The 27,813-nt window shown below is 47.9% G+C and overlaps 1 protein-coding gene across 1 annotated transcript; it reads right to left on the bottom strand.

The window, feature by feature from the left end:
- Positions 1-6,663: 6,663 nt before the first annotated feature.
- Positions 6,664-19,132, bottom strand: LZTFL1 (leucine zipper transcription factor like 1). Its single transcript, XM_059664315.1, has 10 exons — positions 18,971-19,132; positions 17,421-17,545; positions 15,558-15,752; positions 14,387-14,447; positions 13,027-13,098; positions 10,498-10,563; positions 10,339-10,416; positions 9,304-9,480; positions 8,298-8,401; positions 6,664-7,094 (listed from the first exon to the last, which is right to left on the bottom strand). The coding sequence occupies exons 1-10, from the start codon at positions 18,971-18,973 to the stop codon at positions 7,076-7,078; spliced, it is 900 nt and encodes a 299-aa protein (XP_059520298.1). The 5' UTR covers positions 18,974-19,132; the 3' UTR covers positions 6,664-7,075.
- Between the last annotated feature and the right edge of the window lie 8,681 nt (positions 19,133-27,813).

The following is a 27,813-nucleotide window of genomic DNA, read 5'->3' as shown; positions in this document are numbered from 1 at the left end:
GTGGCAAATCTACAGGAGGCAGAGAGGCCCCCAGGATGGCGTGGAACTACCGGCCAGGCCCACAGGCAAGGTGGCTGCACAGAATGGGGGCTGGTGCCCTGCTGGCTCGGACTGTTTCTGGCTCTGCTGTGAGATTATTAGAAAACAGATGGGACACAGATGACTTTAATGGCAGCTGTAAAAGTGAGAGAAAAGAAAACGAGAAGTCTAAGGCTTGAAAGCAAGATGATTTAACCTAAAATAACGTAGGCAAATGCTTAAATACGTTTGCATTGATGTAATTCACCAGTACATATGCGTAACCACTCAGGGCTCCCTGAGACTTGGAGTGGCATTAAAGAAAAGAAAACAGACTGTGTTCTTTTGTTCATACGCCCGCTTCCGAAGGACAACTGTTTCCACAGAGCAAAGTGAAAGGATTTTCTGGAAATTGACACTCGTGTTGTCCAAAGGCACTAACTTGGGTAAACACCACCAGGAGGGCATCGCTCAGAAGGGCCCGAATGGAACACACAGGCATTTTTTTTCCAGGTCAGAGCGAACAGATGCAGAAATGAGCTGACCTGGAAAACACTGTGGCCTCTCCCCACGACCACTCAGCTGATCCCCCGCCTTAGGCAGACGCAGCCACGTGCTTGAAAACCCTGGGCCAAGAGCAGCCACGAACCCTTCCGCACTTCTTGTTGGTGTTGGCTGAATTTATTTCTTCCCCTCACATGTTTTTGCTGGGAACAAGCAATTGAGACCAACTAGAAGGCGAAACCTGGTGGAGAACAGACGGAGCACTTTGAAAATATTTTCCAGGGTCAGCGTGTCCCTGGGGCCGCGTGGTCTCAATCAGCGACCCCCCAGGACGCTCCCCGTGTCCGGCTGTGCTGTTCTGAGTTGTTCTTTCCTTTCACAATGGGAGAGGAGCCCTAGGAATCCCACTCTGCCAGGAAACACACGGCTTCATTGCACAAGCTCAACGCTTCAAATTAGATTGGATTTCTTCCATCTCTCAGTGCTGAACATGAGGTCCATGGATGAGCAGGGACCCACCAGGGAGCTGGCGAGGATGCGGATTCCCAGGCCCTCCCAGGCCCCTGGAGTCAGAGCCTGGTTTTAACAAGACCCCCGGGGTCTGCGGACACGCTGAAGTGTCGGGCTCGCTGGGCTCTCCATCCTGGCTGCACGTCAGGGTCAACCCAGCTGTTAAAACACGGATGCGGGGGCCTGGAGAACCACGTGTCTGCCAGTCTCTTGAAAGTTTGAGACGTTGCATGGTGGCTGGCGAGGCCACCTTTTCCCAGGAGAGGAAGGACCCTGCCACCAGCGCTCTGCATGTGTTTTATTAACGTCCACAGAGTGCCCCCCCACCCCCCGCCGTCCCATTGTCCCCAAAGCCCCAGCGAACGGTCCACTTCTGCTTTGCCACCTTTTCAATTTCTTCTCTAAAAATACATTGAGCCCATAGAAAAGAATCTTCAAGGTCGTTTTGTTGTATATGCAACACAAACTGCTTCCCATGACCTTGAGGAGCCCAGAGCCTGTCCACTGCTTGCCCAGGTGCCACGCTGCCCAGGAAGACCTCGAGAGCTCAGAACGGCTCTGCCAGGCTGATGCCCGCCGGGTCACCTCATGCTGCTGAAAGGGCGCTTCCGACTTCGCGGTGCCCATTTCTAAACCTGCAGCCACCTCGAGCTACAGTGTCATGATCTGCCATGCATGTGTTCAGTACTTTCTAGGGCACGGCATACAGCAAATACACGTGTGTGCAGTGTGACAAACGGTTACAATGTTGGTGCCCACGCAGCCACCACCCAAGTGAAGACGCCAAGTATCTTCACCCTATCCTTTCCGTGTCTTTACACTGCCCCAACCCAGAGCTCACCGTGCCCCTAACTTTTATGCTGGCTGTTTCTTTCTTTATGGTATTTTTTTTAAGTTCAAATGTTGTTGTTTTTGTGGGTGCATGGTTCTCCCCTTTTCTTTATGTTTCAGTTTAGCTTCTACATCCCTCTTCGTAGCCCCACTTTTCCCTCCGAGAGTCCAGAGTAGTGCCCTCCCCCTCCCCGGAAAAAGGAAGTCTGTTTTCAAACCTTCTCTGTGGCACCCAGGGTCCCTGCTGCTGTCACAGCCACAGCCAGCTCCCTCCCTACCTGACCCCACGGCCACCCCTTTGTTTATGGCTTTACTCTCTGTCCACACACCCTGAAAAACATAGCTTGCTTTTGCACCTTCTACAGGCAGAATCATAATGTCTGTCTTTTTTGCATTTTACTTTTAATGTCCAACTTGTGGGACAGGTCCACAGTGTGTGTAGCTGTAAAAATGTAATGCATTTTGGCTGCTGTGGACAGCCAATTTGAATGGCAGTCAATTTAGACCCTGGAGCAGGTCTAAAGACATATTTTTGAGTCCAAAAATATATGGCAAAAATGTACAGTCTAAGGAAGCAGAAAACATAAAATCAAGGCGACAGACAGCAGAGTCCTGAGAGCCTGACTGAGGATGCGCACCACACAGCACCGTGTACAGCCCAGTGTAGACAGCGGCCCAGCGTCTCCCTGCCACAGCCAGCCCCCGGGCACCAATGGGCGGCCTCGGTCATGCAAGGAAGCCTGGCTGGGTTAACGGCCGCTGTGCTGGGGATGCGGGTAGTTGCTCATTATCCTCACCACTCACCCTCCCGCAGTCTTTCCTTGAAGACTTGAAGAGGGCTTGACTCTGATAACGCATTGTTTTCACTTACGAAGCCAAGTCAACGCTGGTTAAAGAATGCGAAGGTTGCGTTGAATATTAATCAGTTATTGATTCAGAAACACTATTGGTGGCGTTCAGCGGCTTTACAAGGAAGGAAAATTCCAGACCAATTACTCACAGGAATATTGAGGCGAAAATCATAAATAATGTAACAGCTAATAGAACCCAGCAGGATATAAAAGGACAGTAGGTCATGGGGAGGGAAGGGGGCAGGACTGGGCAGATCCAACGAATGGCTCTCGACCCCGTGGGCAGTTCTGAAGGTAAGACACACTCAGACAGCCCCACACTGGGGGACGGGCGGGGCTTTCTACTCCCCCACGGACTCTGAAGGGGAGTGTAAACTGGGGCCAGCGACCCTTCAGTAGGTGGGGCCACCGTCCTTTATTCCTGAAGGGGATTACCAAGCACAGAGCAGCAGCCAAGGCTGCTGGGTCCAATGGTAACGATACAAGGGGCCACTTCTAAATTCAGGCAGTTGATTACTTAGGCAGACAATCAAAGGCCGAGAGTAAGCCACCGGTGCCAGCTCCCTGGTCCTCCCCTCACACACCAGAAAGGACAGCACGGACACACCAGGGGCGGGTGACGGCAGCATGAGCGTGGGAGGCCACGCTGCCGAGGGACCGCGCCTAGCTGCACCAGGCAGCTTTACATCCCGCAGGTCTGTCTGAGCTCACCGGACTTCACCAGAAGCCTCCCGGGAAGACAGGCAGGCGGGTGGGAGATGGCCTCGGAGCAGGTCCCCCGCGCCTCCCCGCCTCAAAATCACAAGGCATTCTGCCAAGACAGAGGAGCTGTGGGTCCGCTCTTGCCTGCACGTGCCAGGGTGACTACAGCACCCACCAACAATGACCCAGTGGAGTACGTTTCAGCACCCTAAGGACAGTTTAACATTAGAAAATTAAGTGTTGTGACTCACAACATTAACAGAAAAAAAGAAAAACTGGTATCATTATCTCCATGGATACAGAGAAGGCATTTAGCAAAATTCAACACCCATTCGCAATTTTTATAAATGCTCACAGCAAACTGGGAATGGAAAAGCACCTCCTTAATCTAATACAGAAGGTTGCAAACATTAGCCTTTATTGGATAATAGTGAGGCAAGGATGCCTTCTCTTACCACTTCTGTTTAAGACTGCACTAGAGGTCATAGCCAGTGCAATAAGGCAAGAGAAATAAATCATTTACCCGGAAACTGCAATTATCTGAAATCAACCTAACATTCTCTTACAAATCAATCTAAAATAGAGCTGCCAAGATGCCACAAAGTCTCTGCACTTCACTCACACAGGAGGAGTTTCTAAGCCTTCACTGAGGATGCACAGAATTCTAATAAGCTACTCTTTCCCAAGCCCATTAGAAATGGCAACAGAGATTGGCACATTGATCAAAACCAGAGGGTTAGCTGCCAGTCAGATAGGAAAGGACACGGGTGGATGTGCGCAAACCATAAAAATCAGACGCAACAGCTCAAAAAACATAGTGCTTGCAAACCACTTATTATAGGGGCAAAGATCTCTCCACACCTCAGTAGCTCTGGGGCCACTGCAATACAGGTCACTGTTACAGGTGTCACTTGTAATAGTGTAGGAGCAACTTGGAGTCATCAGGAAAAGATAAAATCATGCTTATGACTCACCACTTAAGACAGGAAATTATGTCCCATAGTAAAGATTTTTCTAATGGCTGATTTTAAAGTTTTGATCATTTATATGGAGAAACCTTAGTACTAGAAAATCCACTCATAGGTAATATCTAATTTTGGTCAACCTATCAAGGTTTTTCGTGGCTTACCTTGTGCTTGCGCAGGGAGCAGACATTCAGTTTCACAAACACTTGGACTGAGCACCCACGACAGGCCTGAGTCACTAAGACGGGGTCTGGTCTGGCTTCTCAGTCCAGGGACACTCGTTTTCGGGGCTGTAACTACGTAAAGGCAGCTGTGGCCTGGCCATCTGAGCACAGGGGGCTGAAAAGGCTCAACAGGGTTTGTGATTTCTTCGAGCGTGAGTTCATCCTTTGGTTAGTATGGCCAGCATATCAGAATGCCCACTGCATTTACTCTCCTGTCTTCCCAGTTCACCGTGGAACCACATGCTCACCCCAGCCTGCAGGTTAGGAGGCTCTTGGTGTCTCTGCCCCTGGAGGCCTCTCTTGGCCAGAGCTTGCACTTGCACAGCCAGGCACAGAAGTGCCGGCGGTAACATCACCCTGGTAAATGAGGAGTTGTACCATGCTCTAGTCTCCTTACTCCGGAAAGGGACTAAGGGTGGTGGTCCACAGTATCACCTACTGTACTGACTTCCTTCCCTTCCTGTCTCCTGCCCCCATACACTCATAGTGCTTCCTGGAACACCCCAAATAATAAACTACTTGAACCAAAATCCTTGTCTCAGAGCCTGCTTTTAGAGGAGCCCAGCTAAAAGAGGTGATGCCAGAACTGGCCCAAGAAAGCAGGCCCTCAGGATGAGACGCGGGATGCAGCCAGATGACAGCAGGACCTCGCTGCTGGTGGTAAGCCCGATGGTGAGAGCTCTCACCTGGGATGGACTGGGATGAAGGAAGAGAGGGGCAGGTTCTGACTAGCCAACTGTCCCCTCAGGAGATGCTGTGACAACTCGAATGCCACATGGCGACATTTAAAGAGACCCCTACCACCGAACTGCAGAGAATAGAACCTGCTGAGAATCAGGCCCAGATGGGATCATTAGGGATCATTACAAAGGGGACAAAATTCACACCCCTAGAAAGTCTCCTTTAAGCGAGGGCTCTGGGAAGGAATGAGACTCAGACATGAGTGAGCCCATTTGGGCAGATGCCCTCAAGAACCTTGACACCCCAAGTTCCCCTGAACCCTTGGGTCTAGCAGGTGGCTCTGACCCTGTGCTAGAGAAGGGCAGTCTCCCCCATCTGGCAATCATTCAAAGGCCTCTCTTGGGAGAAAAGACTGAAAGGATAACCTTTGTCTTCCCCAAGATCTGCCCACTTCCACTTGTTCCTCCTAAACCATGACATGGGTGAGCAGCAGCACGGCCTGTGTGGAGGAGCGGTGCCCTGCTGGGGAGGCCATGAGTCACTCCCAGGAGAGCTGCAGACCCTGCTAGCTCACACGGGCTGGTGGGAACGGGCAAGCACGTGTGGGAGTGGATCGTGAGGATGTCGGCCCAGTGGGAGCGAGAACAGAAGGTGGCTGGGTTCACTGATGTGGGGGTTCTCTTCTGCTTTAGGATTTGGCACGTGGCAAGGACACATGAGGCCAGTTCCAAGACACTGCTCAATGATGGCATCCCCCAGATGAGGCGGGTTCCACAACTGCCTTGCAGAGCACTGAGGGTCAAAAGGCCTGAGGGGTGGTGTGCTAGAATGGCTAGGACAGGAGGACCCAGCACGGGCAGGGGATACTCCCTTCACTGAAACACTAAGGGAGGTCACATCAGCTTTGCGGAGCTCAGTGGTGGCCGTCCCGTTGTTCAGAGCGGACAACAGGAGATGCTGGGACATAACTGTGTGTGTAATTTGAAACTTATCAATTGTTTATTTCTGGAATTTTCCACTTAATATTTTTTGACTGAGGTTGACTGCCGGTAACGGAAACCATGGAAAGTGAAACCGTGGATAAGGGGGGACTACTGTCCATTTATGTGGAGCCCAGACACTTTCTCAGCTGTGGAAGGACAGGGAGCACCTGGCCTCTCCATCAGTTTTCTTGGTAAGTTGGGCTGCAAAAAAGTCCGAACCTCCGTCGATAAACACAGCATGGAGGTGACCGCAGAAGTTACTAGTAAATTATCTCGTTCACTGTTAATTTCCCTTATAATCCGTGAAAATGTTGCCTATAATAGGTGGTATTTACATTTCCAATTAATTCATATATTTCTTGATGATCAAATAGAGAAAATGAATTAGGTTTCATTTTAAAAATAAGGTTTATTTGTAATGTCTTCAATAACTCTGTATCTGTGTTTACCCTGGGAATGCACAGGTAGGGAGATTGCTCGCTTTAACATTTGCTAAAAGGGGGTTCTCCTCAGAGGATTGCAAAGGCTGGGACCCTTCTTCCCGCTAAACATCTCTTTACCGTGAGGGACTCAGTGCACGTGAGCCAAGGCCCGGGAGCACTCCGCAGAGGGGGGTTTGGGACAACGGCCAGAGCCAGTCTGTCCTTAGGCAACTGAAAACAGGAACTCCAGTTTAAACAGCCGGAGCAAAGTCTAAACATTAGAAACGTAAAGAGGGAATACAACAAACTTCTCCAAAATACATGCCTGAGGTGAGAACAGCTGGTGTTCACGCTCCGGTAGCTTCCGGATGAGACCTTCAGCTTTTAATCTTCGGGTTCATATCTGGAAAGAGATGCCCATTAACTTAAGAGCATAACATCATGATGCCCTCTTGTTGTCACTGTTACCAGATGAGCTGACGTGAAACATCTCCAGTGACTACACAGTGACACTGCATTTCTCACTTTAAGTCTACCAGCCCTGAGGCCCTGAACCTAACTGTCCTCTATACCTGGGCTCCTGAGCATTAAAGAGAAAAAACCAACATGATATAGAAAAATGTTAGTTACATGCAAACAAGTGGTTAGAATAAGATGGAACTTGCAGACATTGTAGAAAATAGGTCTACCTTCATCTAGCGCCAATATTCCACCTTTGTGTGGAAATTACCTAAAAATCGGTACGGCTGAGGCAGAGTCAGGCATGCGGGGACTGGGAGGGGCTTCCTGCAGCAGGCAGAACGGACCGGCTAACCACTAAGATGCCTTTAGACTCAAGCCTCTGTATCTGACAGTTAGATCCGTGATGGCAGAATAGAAATTCAGTCATTATCTACATTCAGATCCACACCACTAGCTGGTATGGCTAAGCGAGTAAAGGGTTAACGAGCCCAGATTCACCTCCTAGTTCTGTTCCCCTGGAACCCTGATAAAGATAATGTCAGCGGAGTTTGCAGACAAAACTGCTGATGACAAAAGTGGCCCTGATTAGTAGACTCCATCTGGACCAGAACTGTGAGCAAACTCCACGTATGTGGTGGGCGCCACGACTTGAGACCGCCCTCTGCACGGTGAGTTCCTGTAACTGCACTGTCCCTACGGGGGTCTCTGTGAGCATGGACTTCTCAGCCATGCTGGCCATGGCATCCATCTGCGTGAATCCCATTCTCCTGCACCTAAATTGTCACCTGAGGGCACAGTACGACCAGGTCTTGGATGCTGCAAGGACACCGTGAAGGAGAAATGCCCAATGCTGCCCTGCCAGCTGGCTGTTTCCCACCTGAGATCCTGCTACCTGAATCCACTGCCAAGAGTAGCCTAGAGCAGTCGTGGGCGAGTCTATAGGACTGGCTGGACCTAAAAGCCCGGGTGGGCATTACAGACAAGGCCAGGCCAAAGCTCCTCTGCGGTCTCAGATGCAGGCTTCGGACTAAATGGTAGAGCAATGCCCACCGGCCTGACCTCTCTGGACACAAGCTTAGGTTTAATGAAGAAAAGACATCGACCCAGCAGAGAGAAAAACCCGAGGCAGATGGGCACGACTTACTTTGCCAGTCTTTTCCTCAGGTCTTTGATTTGGTCATTCTTCTTGGTTAGAATCTCTTTCATGTTCCGGTAGGCTGCTGTTTGCTGGAATTTCTTCTCTAATTCCTGCACAGTGAAAAATGCCAGCTCACTACTAAGAAGTAGTTAAGGAAGGAATGAACAAATCTGATGAAAGTGTATATTTTTTGCTCTAATTTTACTAATATTCTGCTTATATTATTTTCGGATTTCTTTAAAAAACATACTCATATAAAATTAAGAATATCCAAACTTTAAAAATATTCTTTCAAATGACAAGCCAACAAAACAGTAATGTCTCTCCAAACATAATGTTAGCAAATCACTCAAGCATGCTATGCCCTAGACCAGGGGTCCTCAAACTACGGCCCGCGGGCCACATGCAAATACAAATATTGTATTTGTTCCCATTTTGTTTTTTTTACTTCAAAATAAGATATGTGCAGTGTGCATAGGAATTTGTTCATATATATTTTTTTTAAACTATAGTCCGGCCTTCCAACAGTCGCGGGACAGTGAACTGGCCCCCTGTTTAAAAAGTTTGAGGACCCCTGCCCTAGACATGGGAAAAGTATTTGAAACAGTAAAGTAATTTGAGGCGAAACAAGCACGATCTTTTTCCAAATCCCAAAGTAGAGTCATATTTCAGGATTTTTAAATTACTTAAATTTTTGCTCCCAAATTCTTACAAATTAAAGGTATAGAATCCTTAAAAAAAAGTCACCCATCCCTCTGACAGGCTGTAGGAGTGACTGGCAGGAAGGGCAAGTGGAATATTCAACCACATGACAGAAGGAGAGGAGATTTTTATTATCACAGATATTTTAAGACCAAAGATGGAAGAATTTCAGTGCCCAGAAATGATGACCTTTAGAACACATACTGGTCAACACCTAGAGGAAATGTGAATGTGCAGCTGTCCAGCGCTCGCCTAGTACTTTCTCTCTACGGCACCCACCACCCCATGGACATTCACAGACAAATCGGACCTTTTCAGCCATGCTCAGCTGCTCCTGAACCCTGAGCAGGTCGTGCTTGGCCGTCGCTAGACTCTTCTCCAGACACTTCTGGTTTTCTGTCTTGTCGCTGAGTGTCTTCTGAAACTCACTCTTTAAAGCGGCAACTGTGTTTTCCAAGTCACTCAAGTCTTGGGCCTTTATAAAATCCTATGAAAATACACATGTGAGCGTAAGTCATGCTGACGCCCTAAACAGTGATTCACCTTCACAGGAGGTGAAGGCAGGTGGTGCTACAGGTGCACACCAGTTTCCCTCCCCAGCCAGTACCCTGGCTCCCAGCGCTGCCAGCCCCCACTCCCTTGTTCACCCTCAGCCCTCAGTGCACGGTGTCCTGCACATGGCAGAGTGCAGGCTCACTGACTTCCAAACACGTAAAATATGACCTATGAACTGCGGGGATTCCGAAGAGGAGCAGGACAGAGGTGAGATTCTACATGTGACAGGGTTGTGCGCCTCAGTGCTGGGATGGCAAACAGGTTTTATTTTGAAGTTTAAAAAATCCTGGTGAAGAAGTTTAAATGATACACATGGAAAAATAATAAAATTATTTATGACCCGCCTGTGTGGCTCAGTGGATTGAGCATCAACCCATGAATCAAGAGGTCACTGGTTCGATTCCCAGTCAGGGCATATGCCTGGGTTGCGGGCTCAATCCCCAGTGTGGGGCATGCAGGAGGTAGCCAGTCAATGATTCATTAATGTTTCTATCTCTCTCTCCCTCTCCCTTCCTCTCTGAAATCAACAAAAATATGTATTTAAAACTATATATATATATATATCTTGTATGCTAATGAGCTCTCGGGACACGTGAGCTGTGTATGTGTCTTTGGCCCTGGAGGGCAGAGTGATGGGTGCCATTCTCACTGGCTTTTCCTGGACCAGGAGGTCCCCGTGCAGCACAACAGCAGGGGAGTGAGGGTGATGGTGGGGGAGGAACAGTAATGAGGACTTAATGTTCAGTTCATAACTCTGTTTAGCCAACGTGAGAGAGCTGCCTTAGTTCACCTTCTGGTTGCCTTGGTCCAGCTGTAAGTCTCGCAGCGCCCTCTCCAGCTCTGACTTCTCGTCCAGCGCGTTCATAGCCTGCAGTCAAGTTTGAACACAACACGGTCAGGATGAGCCTGTAAGTAACTCTCAGGGTTCGTTAGCGTGATTCTCAGGTACCTGCATTTCGATGGTCTTCAGCCTGGACTTCAGTTTCTCATTCTCTTCTTGAAGCCTTAAAATTTCCTTTGTGAGTAAATTAAAGTTGTGTTATTTCAGCCAAAGAATTTTTAATAGTTGACATTACTTGTTTCATTTTAAAATCTACACTAATAAAAGAGAAAAATGGTAATTGGCGTACGACAATACCCTTTTCATTGGCTAATCAGGGCTATATGCAAATTAACTGCCAACTAAGATTGGCAGTTAACTGCCAACAAAGATGGCGGCTAATTTGCATATGTAGGCACAATGCAGGGAGGCGAAAGGGAAAGCAGGAAGAAGCCCCCTGCCACTGACAGTGATTGGAAACCCAGGGGGGGAGCTAAGAGCTTGGGGGCAGGGCAAAGGCGGCCCTGGGGCCGCCTTTGCCCTGCCCCCCAGCCATGATCGGAGAATCAGGTGCCTTTTCCGCCCTGGCCAGTGATAGCAGGAAGTAGGGGTGGAGCCAGCGATGGGAGCTGGGCACGGTCGAAGCTGGCAGTCCCGGGAGCTAGGGGCCCCTTGCCTGGGCCTAAAGCGAAGCCCACGATCGCGGGGCCGCTGCAGCTGCGGGTCCCCGCTGCCCGGGCCGGACACCTAGGCCAGAGGCGTTAGGCCTGGGCAGGGGCGGAGCCTGCAACCACGGGGAGCTGGGGGTCCCCTGCCCAGGCCTGACACCTCTGCCGGAGGCCTCAGGCCTGGTCAAGGGGCTGATCCGGTGATTGGTGATCGGAGGGTGATGAGGGTCAACTCCTCTGGCCGAGGCATCAGGCCTGGGTGGGGGGCGGAGCCGGGGATTGGGGGGATATGATGGTCCCCTTACCCAGGCCTGAAGCCTGGGTCAGAGGCGTCAGGCTTGGGCGGGGGGTGGAGCAAGCGATCAGAGGGAGATGGGGGTCCCCTGCCCAGGCATGATTCCTGGGCCAGAGGCCTCAGGCCTGGGCGGGGGTCAGAGCCAGTGATTGGGGGGAGATGGGGGTCCCCTGTCCAAGCCTGACACCTCTGGCGGAGGCGTCAGGCCTGGGCAAGGGGCCGATCAGGCGATCGGAGAGTGATGGGGGTCTACGCCTCTGGCCTAGGCATCAGGCCTGGGCAAGGGGCAGAGCCAGCAATCGGGGGGGTCTGGGGGTCCCCTGCCCAGGCCTGATGCCTGGGCCAGAGGCATCAGGCCTGGGCTGGGGGTAGAACCAGTGATGGGGGGAAATGAGGGTCCCCTGCCCAGGCCTGACGCCTCTGTCAGAGGCATCAGGCCTGGGCAAGGGGCCAATCCTGCGATTGGAGGGTGATGAGGGTCAACGCCTGAGGGCTCCCAGTATGTGAGAGGGGGCAGGCTGGGCTGAAGGACACTCCCCCCCCCACACACACACCCAGTGCACGAATTTCGTGCACGGGGCCCCTAGTAGATAATAAAAACCTGCAGGCCCTGGTTACAGGTAACATCCCATTTTCCCCAGCGCATTGGCCGCGGCACCTGGAGTCTCCGTTGACTCTGAGACTCCTAGCTGCTTCTCTCACGTCTCAGACTCTCTCAGCCTCCCCCTTAGCCTTTGCCTAGCCCCTCCCTGCCATCTCTCACCTACCTGATCCTGTCTATTCTCCCATCTATTCTCGGCCTACCCTGCACCACTGCACCAGAGTGCTGCCAGCCCCATCCTGCCAGCCTCCTCCCTGTGCTGCCTACCACGCCCTTCTCTTCCCTCTGACCATAACCTGTCTTTCCTCTTCAGCCTGCCTGCCCCAAGTCTGTCCTCCTCTGACACTCACCCCTGCGTCTTTGCTGCCGCCCGGTGGCACCTGTGGCAACAACTAGCATTTCCCTCTCTCAGCTTCCAGAATCCCTGTTCCCCCTTCCAACGAGCCTGGGAGGTGTTTGAGGGTAAAAGGCCAGGAATTGGACTGCTTTTTGTCAAACAAGATCTAACATAATGTTGACAATACAGGAATCATGAAAAATATTTATTTGTATATTGGTAATTAATTTTTATAAACCTCTCAGTACTAGCAAAATTCCGTTAGCACAGATTATAAATTTCAAATGCCCATCAATAAATGATGTCCAAAATGCCATGCTCTTCACTCCCCCATGAGCAAGTGCAACGAGCGCGGCTCAGTGGGGATGTACAGCACAGCGCAGGAACATGTTCACCGGTACTGGAATAACCGTGAGGCCAGGCGAGCACCAGAATTGTCGGGGGAATCACTCTGTATAGTACATAAATGTCTAACCACTATGCTGCACCCCTGAAACTAATATAAAATTATACTGAATGTCAACTGTAATTGAAAAACATTTTTTTTTAAAGAGCTGCTTCAGACTTGCTAGATAAAGTAAGTATGCCCTCTTCTGGCCCACCGGTACCATTAAGTAAAACAACAACAGACTAATTCTCTCTGTGGACCAAACCCTGACCCAGCCTCCTCCTCCTCAGGGTCTCCACTCTAGAGCTGTGCAGGCAAGGAGAGGATGGAATAGAGGATCTGCGCCCCACAAAATGATGGCAACATTACCTTGTTCAGGAGCTCTGCTGTTCCTCCCTCGTTAAGTGGAGCAAGTTTTGGCTTTATGATGTCTATGATGGGCTGAAATGAAATACAGGAACCGAACTGAAACCAGCACGGAATGTATCGTGTGATCATGGAGCGCTTGCACTTTCTAAATGGAGATGCTGTGTAGGCACATCCACGGGGAAGTCAGCTCCTTGGGCGAGGGGAATCGCGTGGGTTTGGTTCCCAGGGCCCAATACAAATGGGAGACAAACATGAAACCCATCCTCCCATATCTTTTGTAAAAAATACAGATGGAAGGAAAGGAGGGAAGGTGCTTAAAGTCAGAGCAGGTACAAACCCTGGCATCTCACGACTGGGATTGAAAATGACCCAAAATGACCCTTTCATTTAACCTGTTGGGAGCGGAAACAGATTTCTGCATGAACCCAGATGCTGGGAAAAACTGTAATACTGATGAGGACTTAGGCAACTACACTGCAGATGAAGAATTACTTGGCACTGTAGCAATGTGTACAAAAAACAAAAGAATCCATTCCCTCTGACCCAGAAATGTCTTAGGCAGAAATGTGTTCCACAGGAATACCTGGGAAACTGTTTGTATGTGTATATTCACAGGTTCCTCTCAGCAGCATTTTGGGGGTTTTTATGGGGCAACAAGTAGTCATTGCAAATGACGAGGATTAAAAAGAGAAGTATGCCCTAACCGGTTTGGCTCAGTGGATAGAGTGTCAGCCTGCGGACTCGAGGGTCCCAGGTTTGATTCCGGTCAAGGGCATGTACCTTGGCTGCGGGCACATCCCCAGTAGGGAGGGTGCAGGAGGCAGCTGATCGATGTTCTCTCTCATTGACGTTTCTAACTCTCTCTCTCTCTCTCTCCCTTCCTCTCTGTAAAAAAAACCAATTATATATATATATATATATTTTTTTTTTTTTTTAAAGAGAGAAGTAGCTCCTGTTAGTATGATCTCCACATGACAGACGAGGAAAACGAGGCTCAGCCATTTCAGGTGAATTGCTCAAGGTCACGCAGCTCTAGCGTGACAGAGCCAGGATGTGCGCACAGGTGGGCGGACATGCCTGTGCTCTGCATCATGGGAGTGGAGAGTTTATATGGCAGGAGTCAGGTGGACGGCAGGGAGTGTGTGTGTTGTGTGAGAGATAGTGGACAAAAACAGGCTTTCACAGTTATTTACAAAACTTTTCTTCTTTTGCCTGAAAGTCTGAGACAGTTTTTCAATCCTGCTCTTAAATCGAAAGTTTTACCTTGAGGGCTCTCACTTTCACCTCTGAGTGCCCGGAGTAACTTGGGGACTTTAAATACTGGCTATTAAGGCACAGACTTAAAATGACCAAAAATTACCTTTTTAGTAGAAGATGTAAATTCTGCCTTTTCAAATTCTGCAACTTGTTCTAGTAATTCCCTAGATGACAAAAAGAAAATATGAAAAACATTTATTTAAAGTGAATTTATAATAAAATCACACACATAAGAATACAATCGCCGGAACCAATCTCCCACATGCTGGGAAAAGAGAGCAAGAGGCACACCTCCCCATGTCAGGGTAATATCTAGTTACCAACGGTCACCGTCCAAGCACAAGGCCTCAACCCTGAGTCAGCCATAGCACCTAGGACTTGCCACCCACTGAGTGTACCCTGTTAACCGCTAGAACTACAACGTTAGACAAATATGTCTGAAATTTGTAGGCAACTCTATTTCTGCGGTGCTATAGGGAGCTTATCCTATAATATGCATCATTAGCTAGTAGATGTTCAAGAAAAGACAAACTGATTTTCATAGAGGAACCTCACAAAGATGGGATTGCAGCAGCGCGAGCCACCTGGAAAAGTCGATCCAGTCCCAGAGAGACAGTGGTTCGGGAGCCGCCCGACTGCTTCCTCTCCTTTGTAAAGGGGAGTGAGCGCCGATGCTGTGAGCGCCTCGGCGGGAATGCAGTCACTGCCCGTCCAAGCGCCTTCCCAGTCAGCTTCTCGTTTACTCGCCAGTAACCTACTCATGGTTTCCTCCCCTACCGCAGGCCCTACCGTGTGGCCCACACTCTCCACGTGGCCCACCAGCTGCAGCTGTGCTTAGGTCACAGCCCCAGGGTCAGAGGTCAGTCTTTCCTGATTTCTGCATGACTTCTTAGGATGTTTCAAGCTTGCCGATTTTTAAAAAATTAATGAGCTCTTTGATGATGTTTGGACTATAAACATTTTTTTACATTTCCTATTTAAAAGATAGGTCTAGTTGATCTATCTCTAAAGGTTTATTGTAATGCTGATCAGGCTACCAAATATACTGTAAGGCATAGTTAGCAATAGCCTAAAAGGCAATTTCAAACGTTTCTAAAGCCCAGGAACAGTAGCAGCAGAGAATTTTGAAGAGGACGTCAAGTGACACCCAAGACCCATGCTTTGCCACTGCCCAGCCTGAATTTTCTTGCGCACCTGCCCAAGAAGACATTCACTAACTTTTAAGAACATGCTTGGGCTGCTATTGTCATAATTGCAGGTATAAATTTTATTACCTGTTTTCAAGCTCAGAGATATCTGTTTGCAGCTTGAGGTACCACTTCTCAGCTTGCGAGAAAAGCTGCCGCAGGAGTAACACGTTGGTGTAAGCCGTGTTGATGAGCTCCGACTCCACCTCGCTGTGAACCACAGCCTGCAACCCGCTCAGAACCTCGGAGACTTCATCTATGGTGAAGGTCTCGTCCACCAGCCTGCAATGCAACAACCCAAACTTCTGAATGAACAACAAAAACCATTTACACAATAAAAGAAACCTGCACTGTGACATGGAGGGGATGACAGGTTATTGTGACAATCTCTCTGGGAGCCTTCCCCTTTATTAATAAAGCAGATTAAAAATAACTTAAGCTGCATTAAATTTTGATGTCTATTTAAGCGATTAAATTGTGGCTCATTCTTCAAATGTGGCCATCCTTTAATACAAGTACATGCTCGGAGACATTCCCCCAAATTATTTACTTTTTTCTTTAATTTTTCAGTTTAAAAATCTTTTTATTCTTCACTGAAATTCGTATTGTCACAGTAATTTCAAAAGTCACCTGGAGGAAGTAATTTCTTATTAAGTATTCTCTCTTTACCGCAACCAGCACAGCTACAGAGCGATGACGAGTCCTGAGTAGGGCCGACAGGGGATTGAGAAAAAGAAAGAGACAGACACAGAGACAGTAGGGAAAGCTGGGACCGGGTGGGACAGCTGCCCTCTGATGGAGAGACAGTGACCCAGAACTGGTGCAGCGCGTTTATTATATACACTGTTTATTATACAGCATGATTCTAGGAAGTTTTACTAGAGTTTAAACCAAGGGAATTATGTGAAATCATGGTTAAGGATCAAGCGGCAATTCTTCATTCTTGTGGCTTCTTTGTAATTGTCACTCCTGGCTGAGCCCGGATAATTGCGTTCGTTCCTTGCGCCTGGCTGAACTTAAATAATGAAACCCACCTCCTGGTGCTTGAGTTAAGGGTCAGGCTGACAACACACCTGCATCTGGCACAGTGTGTTTCCAGGACGTGGTTCTGCCAACGTCACTGGACTCAGTCGACAATCAGCTCATGTGCCTTCCCAGGTGCTCTCTACAATTTCTCTTTTCTTTCTATTATTTATCTAGCATTTCAATAATTGTAGGAACTATTCACATAGTAGTAAATGCCTATGAGGAAATCAATGATAATTATATGTTGCTTCTCCCACCATTCTTGAGACTTAAAAATAAAATAAAACAAAAAAAAAATCTAACTTCTCTCAGTTAAAACTCCATGGACCACTGACTCCTCCATAAAAGTGATCATCATCATCATCATCATCATCAATAGCATTAAAAATCCGCCCTAACCCGTTTGACTCAGTGGATAGCGTATGGGACTGCGGATTGAAGGCTCCCAGGTTCGATTCCGGTCCAGGACATGTACCTTGGTTGCGGGCACATCCCCAGTAGGGGGTGTGCAGGAAGCAGCTGAATCTATGTTTTTCTCTCATTGATGTTTCAAACTCTCTATCCCTCTCCCTTCCTCTCTGTAAAAATTCAATAAAATACATTTTAAAAAAATTCATCTCCCACAGACAGTGTTTGAGATAGGAGGGAATTTTGGGGCCAACTTCTTCAATCCCCTCACTCTGCAGATGGAAACACAGACGCAGGAGGCAGAGGTGACATGCCCATGGTCCCATTGCAACCCCTTATGCGTGCAGGTTTGAGAACAGACTGCTCCCACCACAATTTGAGTCTCACACACCCATGTGGCTATGTAGCTGCTCTCAGTGGTAACGGACCACGATAATCCCGGCAGTGGCTTGCATGGCCTCCACCACAGCCTCCCCACATGGGCTGCCAGAAGGACCCGTGTTCCCACCAGGATACCTGCTCTCCTTGAGGTCTTGGAAGCAGGAATCTACAGTTTTGAGTCTCAAGCCTCTTTTTGAACGAGCAAAACGCATATAATTAATAACTTCATTTTGATGGTGCTCATTTAGGCCCAACTCTGCCTGAAAGAGATAGAAGTATTTTGTTAGTCTTGAAACTGTAACAAAGGAACCAACAATGAAAACACAGGCCATCTTGTGGTGGAGACGCCAGATGGCCATTAAAACCAGTTCCCTTCTTCCCAGGTGCATGGCTGTCCAACCAGGGAACACTTCCCAGCCCTCCTTGCAGTCAGGGGTGACCACACGCCTACTTCTCAGCAATGGATGTCAGAAGAAGAGAAGAGGGCTACTTCCAAAGCCTGGGCCTGAAGATGGGGGTGTGGGGGGGAGGGCTTTGCCACACCCCATTTCTCTGACCCTTGGAGGAGGCGGTGATGAGCCTGAACCTGCAGACAGCAACCATGTCCTAGGGCAGTGATGGCGAACCTATGACACGCGTGTCAGAGGTGACACTCGAACTCACTTTTTTGGTTGATTTTTCTTTGTTAAATGGCATTTAAATATATAAAATAAATATCAAAAATATAAATCTTTGTTTTACTCTGGTTACAAATATAAAAAAATTTCTTTGTGTGACACGGCACCAGAGTTAAGTTAGGGTTTTTCAAAATGCTGACACGCCGAGCTCAAAAGGTTCGCCATCACCGCCCTAGGGGCTGGGGGAGCAGCAAGATGAAAGGGACCTGTACCTTTAAAGGCCTTCATGGAGCAGCACTGACCCACTCACCTGAGATGAGCAGAGATGGCTGTTAAGTGAGAGAGACGGAACTAACCTCTGTATTCTTTAAGCCATTGTTTTCTAGATTTCTATTACAGCAACTCAACTTAACTTCCTCTAAATACAGCTTTATGCATTAGATTTGGTTTTGACATAGCCATTAGCTGGTCTTGATTTTAAACCAGATGACAGCTTGACAACTATGAGCTTAAGATTACTGAAATGCTTTTTCATTTTACAGCTACACTGTTTTCGCATACAGGGGCCTCTTTTCAAGAAATGTCACCCAAGTTCCCTCGGCTGTAAAATGGGAGGCTTGGACTCTTAAAGTCATTCTCACATCGGAAAGCTGGATTCAACCACGTTCTCCCTCCTCGGTTCCTCGACACATAATTGTTTATGCTGTCAAAGGGTGTGTGTGCGCGTAAAAACTTGGGAGTTTCTGGAAGCGAGTGAGAATCCTGCCGGCAGCGAGCCCCGCCAGCTCTCCTCGCCGTCCGCCTGCGCGGCGGGACCTGGCGAGGAGCAACGCACGCCACGCGGCAGAGCGAGGCCGCCTGGCAGGGCTTCTTCAGCCAGGACCAGGCCGGACGGGCTACGGCTGAGGCACCTGCGCCCCGCACCCGGCGCGGCCTCCCCTCCTCAAGGAGGCCCAGAAGCGGGCTCAAACCCGCCGCAGGCCACGCCATCACTGCAGGGCCCCGCTCCGCGTCTCCAGCCCCGGCCACTGCCCACTCCCGGCGCGGTGCCGGCGGGCCGCTACTCACCATGGCGGCGGCCGGAGTGAGCGGCCTCGAGGAGCGGGAGAGGCCAGGCGCAGCCCCGCCAAACCCGGGACCACCAAGGAGGTTGGACCGCAGCGGCCGCGGAGGGCGGGCGGGCTGTTTAGAAGCCTCTGGTTGCTAATGGCAACGGAGGCACGTGACCTCGGAGTTAGAAACTTTTAGTGGTTTTTTAAGATCACGTGACAGGAAGTTCCCTGTGACTGGCCGGCCTCCGCATGCGCATTGGTTCCCAGAGCCGGAAGTCCCACCTTTTCGTGCCACGCTGTTTGCGGGCCGGCCGCTGTTACCAAGGTAACAGGAGGGGCGGGGCTGCTTGGGGCCTCCAAGCTCGAGCCTGGAATCTGCTGCTGCGCAGGCCTGGTTGGTCCCTTACGGCTCTCAGCCTGGCGACCCCGAGGGCCGTGGCCACCCGACGGACTCTCGACCTTTCTACGGTTTCCCGGGGCGTCGTCGGGCGCCCCCCCGCCCCAGACTTTCTTTTCTCTCCAGGAGTTCCTTCTTGGCTGAGATGGGCCGACAGCACCAGCGGGTGCCAGGTTCCTGCACCTTAGAGCTTTGAACGACCCTCTCCACCCCGCCCACTTTTTTCTTTTATATTCCTGGTTTAAAAAAATATCTCGAATAAAACACCCTTTTTCCTTAAATAAAAACACACACAACGCTAACGAAGTTGTTGAAAGAGCAGCGAATTTCAGACGATTATGCCTAAAATCACCCGGCAAGCTTGTTGAAAGAAGGCTTCCGTGGCCTCACCCCCAGCAAGTCTAAGGCATCGTGTGGCCGGGGTCCTTTCCGACACCCCAGGAGCGACCCGGCGCCCTCTTCAACTAACGCGGTCCTAGGAGAGCAAACGTACTGCAAATACTAGGAGGTTGGGGCTGGGCGGGTGAAAGCCATTGAGTGGGCATTTCTGTGGGCTCTGAAGGCAGAACTGTGAGCCAGATGCAGTCACTGGGGCGGCAATGAGTAAGCTAGGAAGTGAGCTCAACACACGGACAGAATAAGGAGCATAGAGAGGGGAGCTTTCTGAGATCCGGGGGCCTGAAACTGGAGGAGAGGTATTTGGCATTAGCCCTGACTCGTGAATAGATACAGTAACGTAGGTAATGCTTTTTGGGTTATGTTGATGTTGGCCACTCCACAGTGTGGCTTAAAATGGATCACAACGGGGACCTAAAAGTCTAGAAAGGATTTTAGAGATCTGGTTCCCCCTGTTTACCTCATGGAAGAAGGGACCCAGAGCCAAAGTCACATGTCCAAGACCTCAGAGGGTTGGGTGGGGACATCTGAGGTTTGAGTTTGGGATGAAACTAATATAAATATGTTTTCAAGAGCAAAACCAGAAAGCAGATGTGAACTATTCTGGGACGGTGGGTGTTAATTATATTCTGGTATCAAGAATTTCATTTTTCTTTTCATTTCCTGCCCGACTTCACTTTGGCCTCCCAGTGGCTTCTGGGCAGAATCTCTGGCTCCCTGCAAGGTCCAAAAGGGTAGGTTCTGAAGCCCCCCACTCCATCAGGACCCCTCCCAGCTCAGAGAAATGTCTGCCCTACCATGCACTTCTCTTCTCACATTTCTGTTCAGTGAGTGAGTGCTGAATTTGGCAATAATAGTTGCCATTATTTAGTGCCTATTATGGGCTAGATATAGTTCATTCCAATAGTTGATCCTCACTGTCTTCTGTTCTTTCTAACTACAATAGATATTCATTGAATTCACATAGAAGGTGACTTGAATAGAAGGTCACAGGTGTGGATCCAAGGCAAAGAAAGAATTTCATAAACACTTTTATGACATTTAAGAAAATAGAGTTGTTTGTCAAAAAAAGAGTAGTTTGTATTCAAAGGAAACTTTTTTAAAAAATATATTTTATTGATTTTTTACAGAGAGGAAAGGAGAGAGATAGAGAGTTAGAAACATCGATGGGAGAGAAACATCGATCAGCCGCCTCCTGCACATCTCCCACTGGGGATGTGCCCGCAACCCAGGTACCTGCCCTTGACCGGAATTGAACCTGGGACCCCTCAGTCCGCAGGCCGGCGCTCTATCCACTGAGCCAAACCGGTTTCGGCCAAAGGAAACTTAAGTGTATTTTCTTAACATGCAAACTCCTGTGCTTGCTAAGTGTTTTTAATGTAGGGGGACTAAAGCAGTGGCCACATATTTTATTTGTGAGTATAGTCATGGCTTGGGAATTTTGTAAGTTGTTCTACAAAGCAGCTCATTGTTTTTATTTAAAATCCTATTTTAACCTAAAATCTTCTGTACCAAGGATGTCATATCACTTTTAGCCAATCTATCCAGCTGAGTGGAGGGTTGTTACATAAGCTGTCTAAATAGTGTCAGCAAATATGAACACGTATTTTGGTCTTCAGTTGATGAATTTGGCTCATGAAAAGGCTGAACTTGTGCTTTGGGTTGTTTACTAGCTTGGGTTGATCACTAAAGCAAACACTTCGAGCTGTGAGGCAGAACATTCCCACCCTACTTTAAGAGTGAGCTTCTTAGTCTCACTCTGTTTTTTTAAGTTGTTGTGACAGTTTTTAAAAGTGTGTGTGTGTGTGTGTGTGTGTGTGTGTGTGTGTGAGTTCTGAAGGATTGGATGGGAGGCATACAAACCAGACCATAAATACCTCTTAGCATAGTTCAACATAAATAAAATGAAGATCAACTATTTTTTTATTCTTACTAAATGAGGCGCTTGGGAGTTTATAAGTGGCCAGAAACTGGTGGTACCATTGGGACCACCAATTTCAAGGCGCTTACAAGCTAGAGTAGGCAAAGGAGGAGTGGGGAGGTGACCATGGTCTTCTGGGCTGTGTTGACAGTCACCCATTCAGCCACTATTTACAGGGCCCCCTTTGTGTGCAAGGTTCTGTGGCCATGGTAGTGGGAATCTAAGGGGAGCAGTGGAGGGATTCACGAAGCTGTAGGTCCCCCTACTCTATAGATCTTTGGGTGAGATTGGGGGGACTAAGGTGAGGCTTTACCTTAGTAAAAAAGAGGAAATCATTTAAAAATATTTTTATTTATTTCAGAAAGGAAGGGAGAGGGAGAGAGGTAGAAACATTAACGATGAGAGAAAGAATCACTGATCGGCTGCCTTCTGCATGCTCTACACCGGGGATCAAGCCTTCAACCCGCGTATGTGTCCTGACTGGGAATCGAACTATGACCTCCTGGTTCATAGGTTGACACTCAACCACTGAGCCATGCCGGCCGGGCGGAAAATCATTTCCTAAACAATTAATAGAGGTGGTATGCAGAAAAGGCAAAAATCTTGAGGGTCATATGGGAAAGAGGAAGGTTTGAGAAACACTAAATTGGTAGTAGGTGGGAAATGTTTAGAGGGAAATCGTTTGGGGGATTATCTTGAAGAAGAGCTTTTGGAATATGGCATCCTGCATGTCATGGATCCTGGCCATCTTCTCCGACCCTGCCAGCTACATCTGAGAACGTATCCAAGACTTTCAAGAAGGAAAGAGCCCAGGATCGAAACAGCCTGTACAGGAGCTAGGGCATTTGAGTGGGTCTCTAGTGTAAGAGGTTATTTTCAGTTCTTCCGCCGTTTGCTCCTTCAGTAGTTGGTTTCGAAATGCTCTAGTGGCCGGCAGAGTATTGGAGGGTGCTGACAAATTAGATTAGTAAAATCACTATTACAGGCATTAAAGAAGGTCAGGCAAGGAAGTGGTTCACCATAAAACACTCCAACTCCCTTTAAGAGTGTGTGGATGAAGCTAATGTCTTAGCCAAAATGATAGATTAGTTTCACTGATAACTCTCCACACATTAAAAAACCCCAGAGGAAACAAACAACAAAATCATCAAAAAAGGTAAGCCTACCTAAAAACAAGTCAGGCATTGGTTGTGAGGAATACCTTCTTGTGAAGTACAAGAAAAATTTACTGTGAATATGGTGACGTGCGCCAAATCCTCATCCGTCACCCTATTGTACACAGATATGTTTGAGTTAGACCAACAAATTCAGTTCTTGTGTTCAGCGATTTGCTCATGGAACACTGGACACATGAAAGACATTATAGGGAAGGGGACAGTGAGCATGGTGGAATTTGTCCCCTTCACCCATGGCCTTATAAACAAGTCAAGGGGGAAAGCAGGCTTGCAAAACCATCTCAAAGCAGACAATAAGTGGCATGCATCAGAGAAGGGCATGGCCACCTCTGTTGAAAGCGAAGGGAGGTTCAGAAGGCAGTGGAATTTGGGCTCGGCTTTAAGAGGGGGTGTGGCATAGTTGTAGGTGGGCGTGAGGATTGTGAGGGAGAGAAGGTTGTCGAGTAAGGAGCCAGACTTTGCATCGGGTGCGGCAGCCGAAGCATCCAGAGATGTAGATTTCTATTTGTCATATTTCAAATTGCAGAAAGAGACACATAATATTGGAGAGCCTGTACTAGGTCTTACTTAGGGAGGTCGGCACTCCCAGATGCGACCTTCGCTAAATGTTTACGGGACCACTGTCGGTGTACAGGTGCTCATCAATCGCATTCATCATAGAAGGTGAAAAACACTTCAGTTTGCTCAGGAAGTGTTGCCTACAAAGGTCGGATGCTTTGGAAGGTCTGAATGGCCCCATGTAAGCTGTGTTCAAGAATGGACGTTTTCTCAATGAGATGGGTAAAAGCAATGAAGGACATGCCATTCTTGGTTTATGCATGGTTGTCCTTCCCACGACTGCATTTCAAGCTCCTTGAAGGAAGGAATCTTTATTATATGATCAACCCAAAGCCTCCCACAAGGAGGGCTCCCAGGCAAGCACTGAGGAAGATAATAAGCTCAAAGATGATAGGAACAAGGTCCCTGCTCCAGGCTCCTGTGTGATAGGACAGACAGACCTATTAGAAGGTCATGCCCGCATTATGTGGTCATCTTTTGGGAAACCAGGTAAGGGGCACTCAGCTCCATCTAGGGTTTCAAGGCAAGCATTGAGGAAGATCCCTGAGTGGAATCTTTTGGGGCTGGAGAGAGTGAGCTTGGGGAAGCAAGGGAGAAAGGGCAGAGAGAGCATAAACCTGAAACGGCCTGACTTGTGAGTTCCCTAACAAACCCCAAGAGTTTAAATATTAGGGTAGCATCTAGTTTTAGGAGTTAATGTTGCCAACATATCACTGCTTTGCTAAAAATATCGGTGAAAAAGTCATGAGTAGAAAAACCTCTGACTCTTGCGGCATCGGATTCCACCCTGTCTTGCCATCCCCATGAGGACCCACCCGGCCCTGCTCTGTCCTGGCTCTGCCTGCGGCTGTCTAGCCACCTTTAGCTCTGTTTCCCTGTAACACCTGCACCGCTCCCCACACCTCACCATAGTCCGCAGTGGCCATTGCAGCGCCGACATCTGGAACTCAGGAAAGACCTCTCTGGTCATCACCAGCTACCTGCGCACCCCACCAACTCCTTCACTCTCCTTCAGCCTTGCCCCTGACCTGACTGTCACCGAACTGTGGTCTTTTGGACCTTCTCTGTCCCTCTGCTCTATCAGCCCTTCTCCCCGGCTCACCTCTCATGCTCCCAAGTGCAGACCTCCACATCATCACTCAACCATGAGAAGTGTCTGTTCTCACCAGGTGACTCTGTTACACCATCAACTCGACCCATTCCAGCCATAAATCCATCCAGCTGCCCACTTTTCGGGTCTTGCTGCCAAACCAGAAAAGTCACATAACTGACTGTATTGGCTTTATAAAAATGTTGGGACTGCCCCCCGCCCCAACTTCCTCTGGGCTCTCCAGCTGCTTAGACCTTCTGGGTCAGTTGCTGCTCCACCTCCCCTAAGTGGCTGACTCCTAAAGTGGTCCTAGTCCTCACACATCCATCCCCTTCCTCCTCTTCAAATCCAACAGATGACCCCTCTTCTGCTTTTCTAGAAAAGTAAGCTCCCCGATAGCCCTGCATTTCTGCTCAACGTGAGCCACCAACAGGCCAAGAAATACTTAAAGATGATTTCCACTCCATATTGCCTTGGGCATGAGCAAAAAGACATTCTTCAAAAGTTTGGTAGAAGGACAGAGCAGTATGGCTTTTTTTTTTTTTTTTGAGAGCAAACTAAAAATTAGTATCAAAACTGAAAATGCACACACCCTTTGACCCAGTGATTCGCCTTCACTTCTAAGAATTTATTTAAGAAAAAACAAGAGCGCCGAGATGTGTACAGAGATGTTTACTGAGGTTTTGATATGGTAAAAATCTTGAGATCGGTTAAATGTTCCTGTTTTGGGGGAATGTTAACTAAAGTATGCTGCAAGGAAATGGAATTTTCAGCAGCTGTCAGAAAGAACAAGGAAGAATTCATGTGCACGGACATGGAAAGATGTGTAATCCAATGAAAAATCAAGTTGGAGAATAGGAGTCGTAGTAAGATCCCAGCTAGTTAGTTACAAATGCACATACGATAAATTCGGGAAGGCAGAGCAATAAACTCCTTAGCCCCAAATCTGGGCTGGGATAAGAGAAGGTGATAGATGTCTGGGGGGTGGGGGGTGGTGGTGGTTGATCTCTACTTTATACATGCTTGTAATTTGAATTTCATTATTGAAGGGACTTTACTTTTATTTAATGATGTAAAGAGAAAATAAAAGCCGATACAAAAGCACCTTTGGTTTCATTTGCCATTGTTTGATGTGCTCACCACAATGAAGGCACCTTCCTCCTAATGGTCAGGCCTCATTTCTGTTTTCTTTAAAGAAAAAATGAGGCAGAAACTGCAGGTCACCAAGAAAGCTGGATGCCCTTTCTTTGTTTTTCTTTCTTTTTAAAATCCTCACCAAGAATATGTTTTCATTTATTTGAGAGAGGAAAGGAGGGAGGGAGGAAGAGAGAGAGAGAGAGACATTGATGTGAGAAACATTGATTGACTGGTTGCCTCCCATGCACAAGCCTACAGGGGATTGAACTAGCAATGTAGGTATGTGCCCTGACCGGGAATAGAACCTGCAACCTTTTTCTGTGTGTGTAAGAGGATAATACTCCAACCAACTGAGCCACTAGACAGGGCTCTTGTTTCTTTGTTTTAGCTCCTATATCTTCATTCTCTTCCTCTTTGATCCCTCTTCAGGTTAAAATCATGTTCAAGTCTCCCTCAGATTTAAAATGTAACAAAACAATGACAAACATTAACCCCAAACTGACATGTCCTTTGCCCAAACTTTTCCCTTCTCTCTTTTTGCTAAACTCCTTGAGAGAATACTCTCTCTTGACAGTTCACACGTCACCTGTCAGTCACCCTGAAGTCTGGCTGTTTTCTTCTCCTCTCTACTGAAACATACTCCTCGAAAGCCACCAGATGGCCTGATGGGTGCCAAATCCAGTGCCCCATCTCAGTCAGCATTGCAGCATTCCGCAGCAAGGACCTCCTCTTTCCTCACCCTTCCCTTGGTGTTTGCTGCTCTGCCCGGTCCTTTCTGCTCCTCACTCTCCAGAGCTGGCTCTGCTTCTGCTCACCTCTGAAAGTTGATTTCCCTTGAAAGTCCCTGCTCAGCTGCTCTGTCTTGGCACTGTCCCCTCTTTGTGCAACTCCATTCATTCCCAGGGTTGCATCTGTCATGTCTGAGGATGACCATCAAATCTGCACCTTCAAGCCATGCACACCCAACTCCTATGTAGCTTACGGGTTTTCTCCAATGGGGTGTCCCAAAGGCTCCCGGAATTCAGTGCACCCAGAGAGCCCCCCAGCCTGTCTTGGCCCCATTGCATCACCAATCATTTTCTCACCATCCACCCATGAGAAGATTCAGGGGGATCTATGAGTTTTCCTTTCCTTCCTGCTGCTCCTAGCGTATCCGCAATAGTATCTCCTGAAATGATTTTCCAAATCGCCAATCCCCTCTTCTTCATTCTGATAGCTACTCCCCTGGTCCCATTCCTCTTAACTGGAATACTAACAAAAAAGCAATACAATAACCAAATATAATTCTGATAGGTCTACAGCACTCATCAATTAAGAACTTCCTCCTACTGGAATTTAGATCAGCTTCATGGAAAACATGCAGGAGGTTGGGTGAGTGGGGTACAAAATGATGCATAATGGGAGTCTAAAATAAAAATTTAATTGGATCTTGGAAAATCAAAGTGATGGTTCTCGCATGCCTGACATGGACTGAGGAGTATATTAGTTACACCAACCTAGAAGTTAATCACTTCAACAAAATTGCCCAATGGGCTAAGAATCATACTTAAATATTTAAATTAAAAAATAATTTTAAACCCCCTGGAAATTTTATTGGGCAAATAAAGACCGCTGTGTTTGGTTTTTATTTCTAATGTATAAAAAACAGTGTTTTGTAATTTTTCAAATCAGTTATCCATATGTTCATTTTGTCAAAGAAGTGCTGGTTTTAATGCCTTTTAATTTTGCTTTTTTTTTTCTTGTGAAATGGATTAAATCAATGGGATATATATCTATATCTATATATATATATATTTTAGAAAGCCTTTCACACACTTGATTTTTAGGAGAAAAAAACTGGCTAATTTACATCTATTCCCAAGAACAGTGAATAAAGACATGAATAGTAGATGAAAAATCAATGCCACTGTATTTTTCTCTTTTAACAACTGTCAGAATGTGGTGTCAAGAAAGAAACACCAACTGACTCACAACAAAATCACCTTGTGCTGATCTTCTTTACTCGGAAAGGTTCCGTGCGTACTTAGAAGTACAAGGACTTTAGCCCAAATATGACGACCCCTTCGACATTTCCTCCAAGGGCAAGGGAGACGCTGGAGCACAGCACCTCTGGTAAACATGGTGACAGAGAAGCATTCAAAGTGACGGGTGCACTAACACACGCGCCTACATTTTCACCTAGTGC

The sequence above is a fragment of the Myotis daubentonii genome, chromosome 14, assembly GCF_963259705.1.
Source record: "Myotis daubentonii chromosome 14, mMyoDau2.1, whole genome shotgun sequence".
Classification (NCBI taxonomy): domain Eukaryota; kingdom Metazoa; phylum Chordata; class Mammalia; order Chiroptera; family Vespertilionidae; genus Myotis; species Myotis daubentonii.
This window is presented reverse-complemented; position numbering and strand designations above follow the sequence as displayed.

Bases quoted from the DNA above. Each gene is read 5' to 3' on its own strand.
- LZTFL1 (XM_059664315.1), bottom strand. The intron at 9,481-10,338 runs GTGAACTAAGGC...GTATTTTCATAG, and splicing joins TGGACCAAGGCAACCAGAAG to GATTTTATAAAGGCCCAAGA. The intron at 8,402-9,303 runs GTCCGATTTGTC...TTCACTGTGCAG, and splicing joins AGCTGAGCATGGCTGAAAAG to GAATTAGAGAAGAAATTCCA.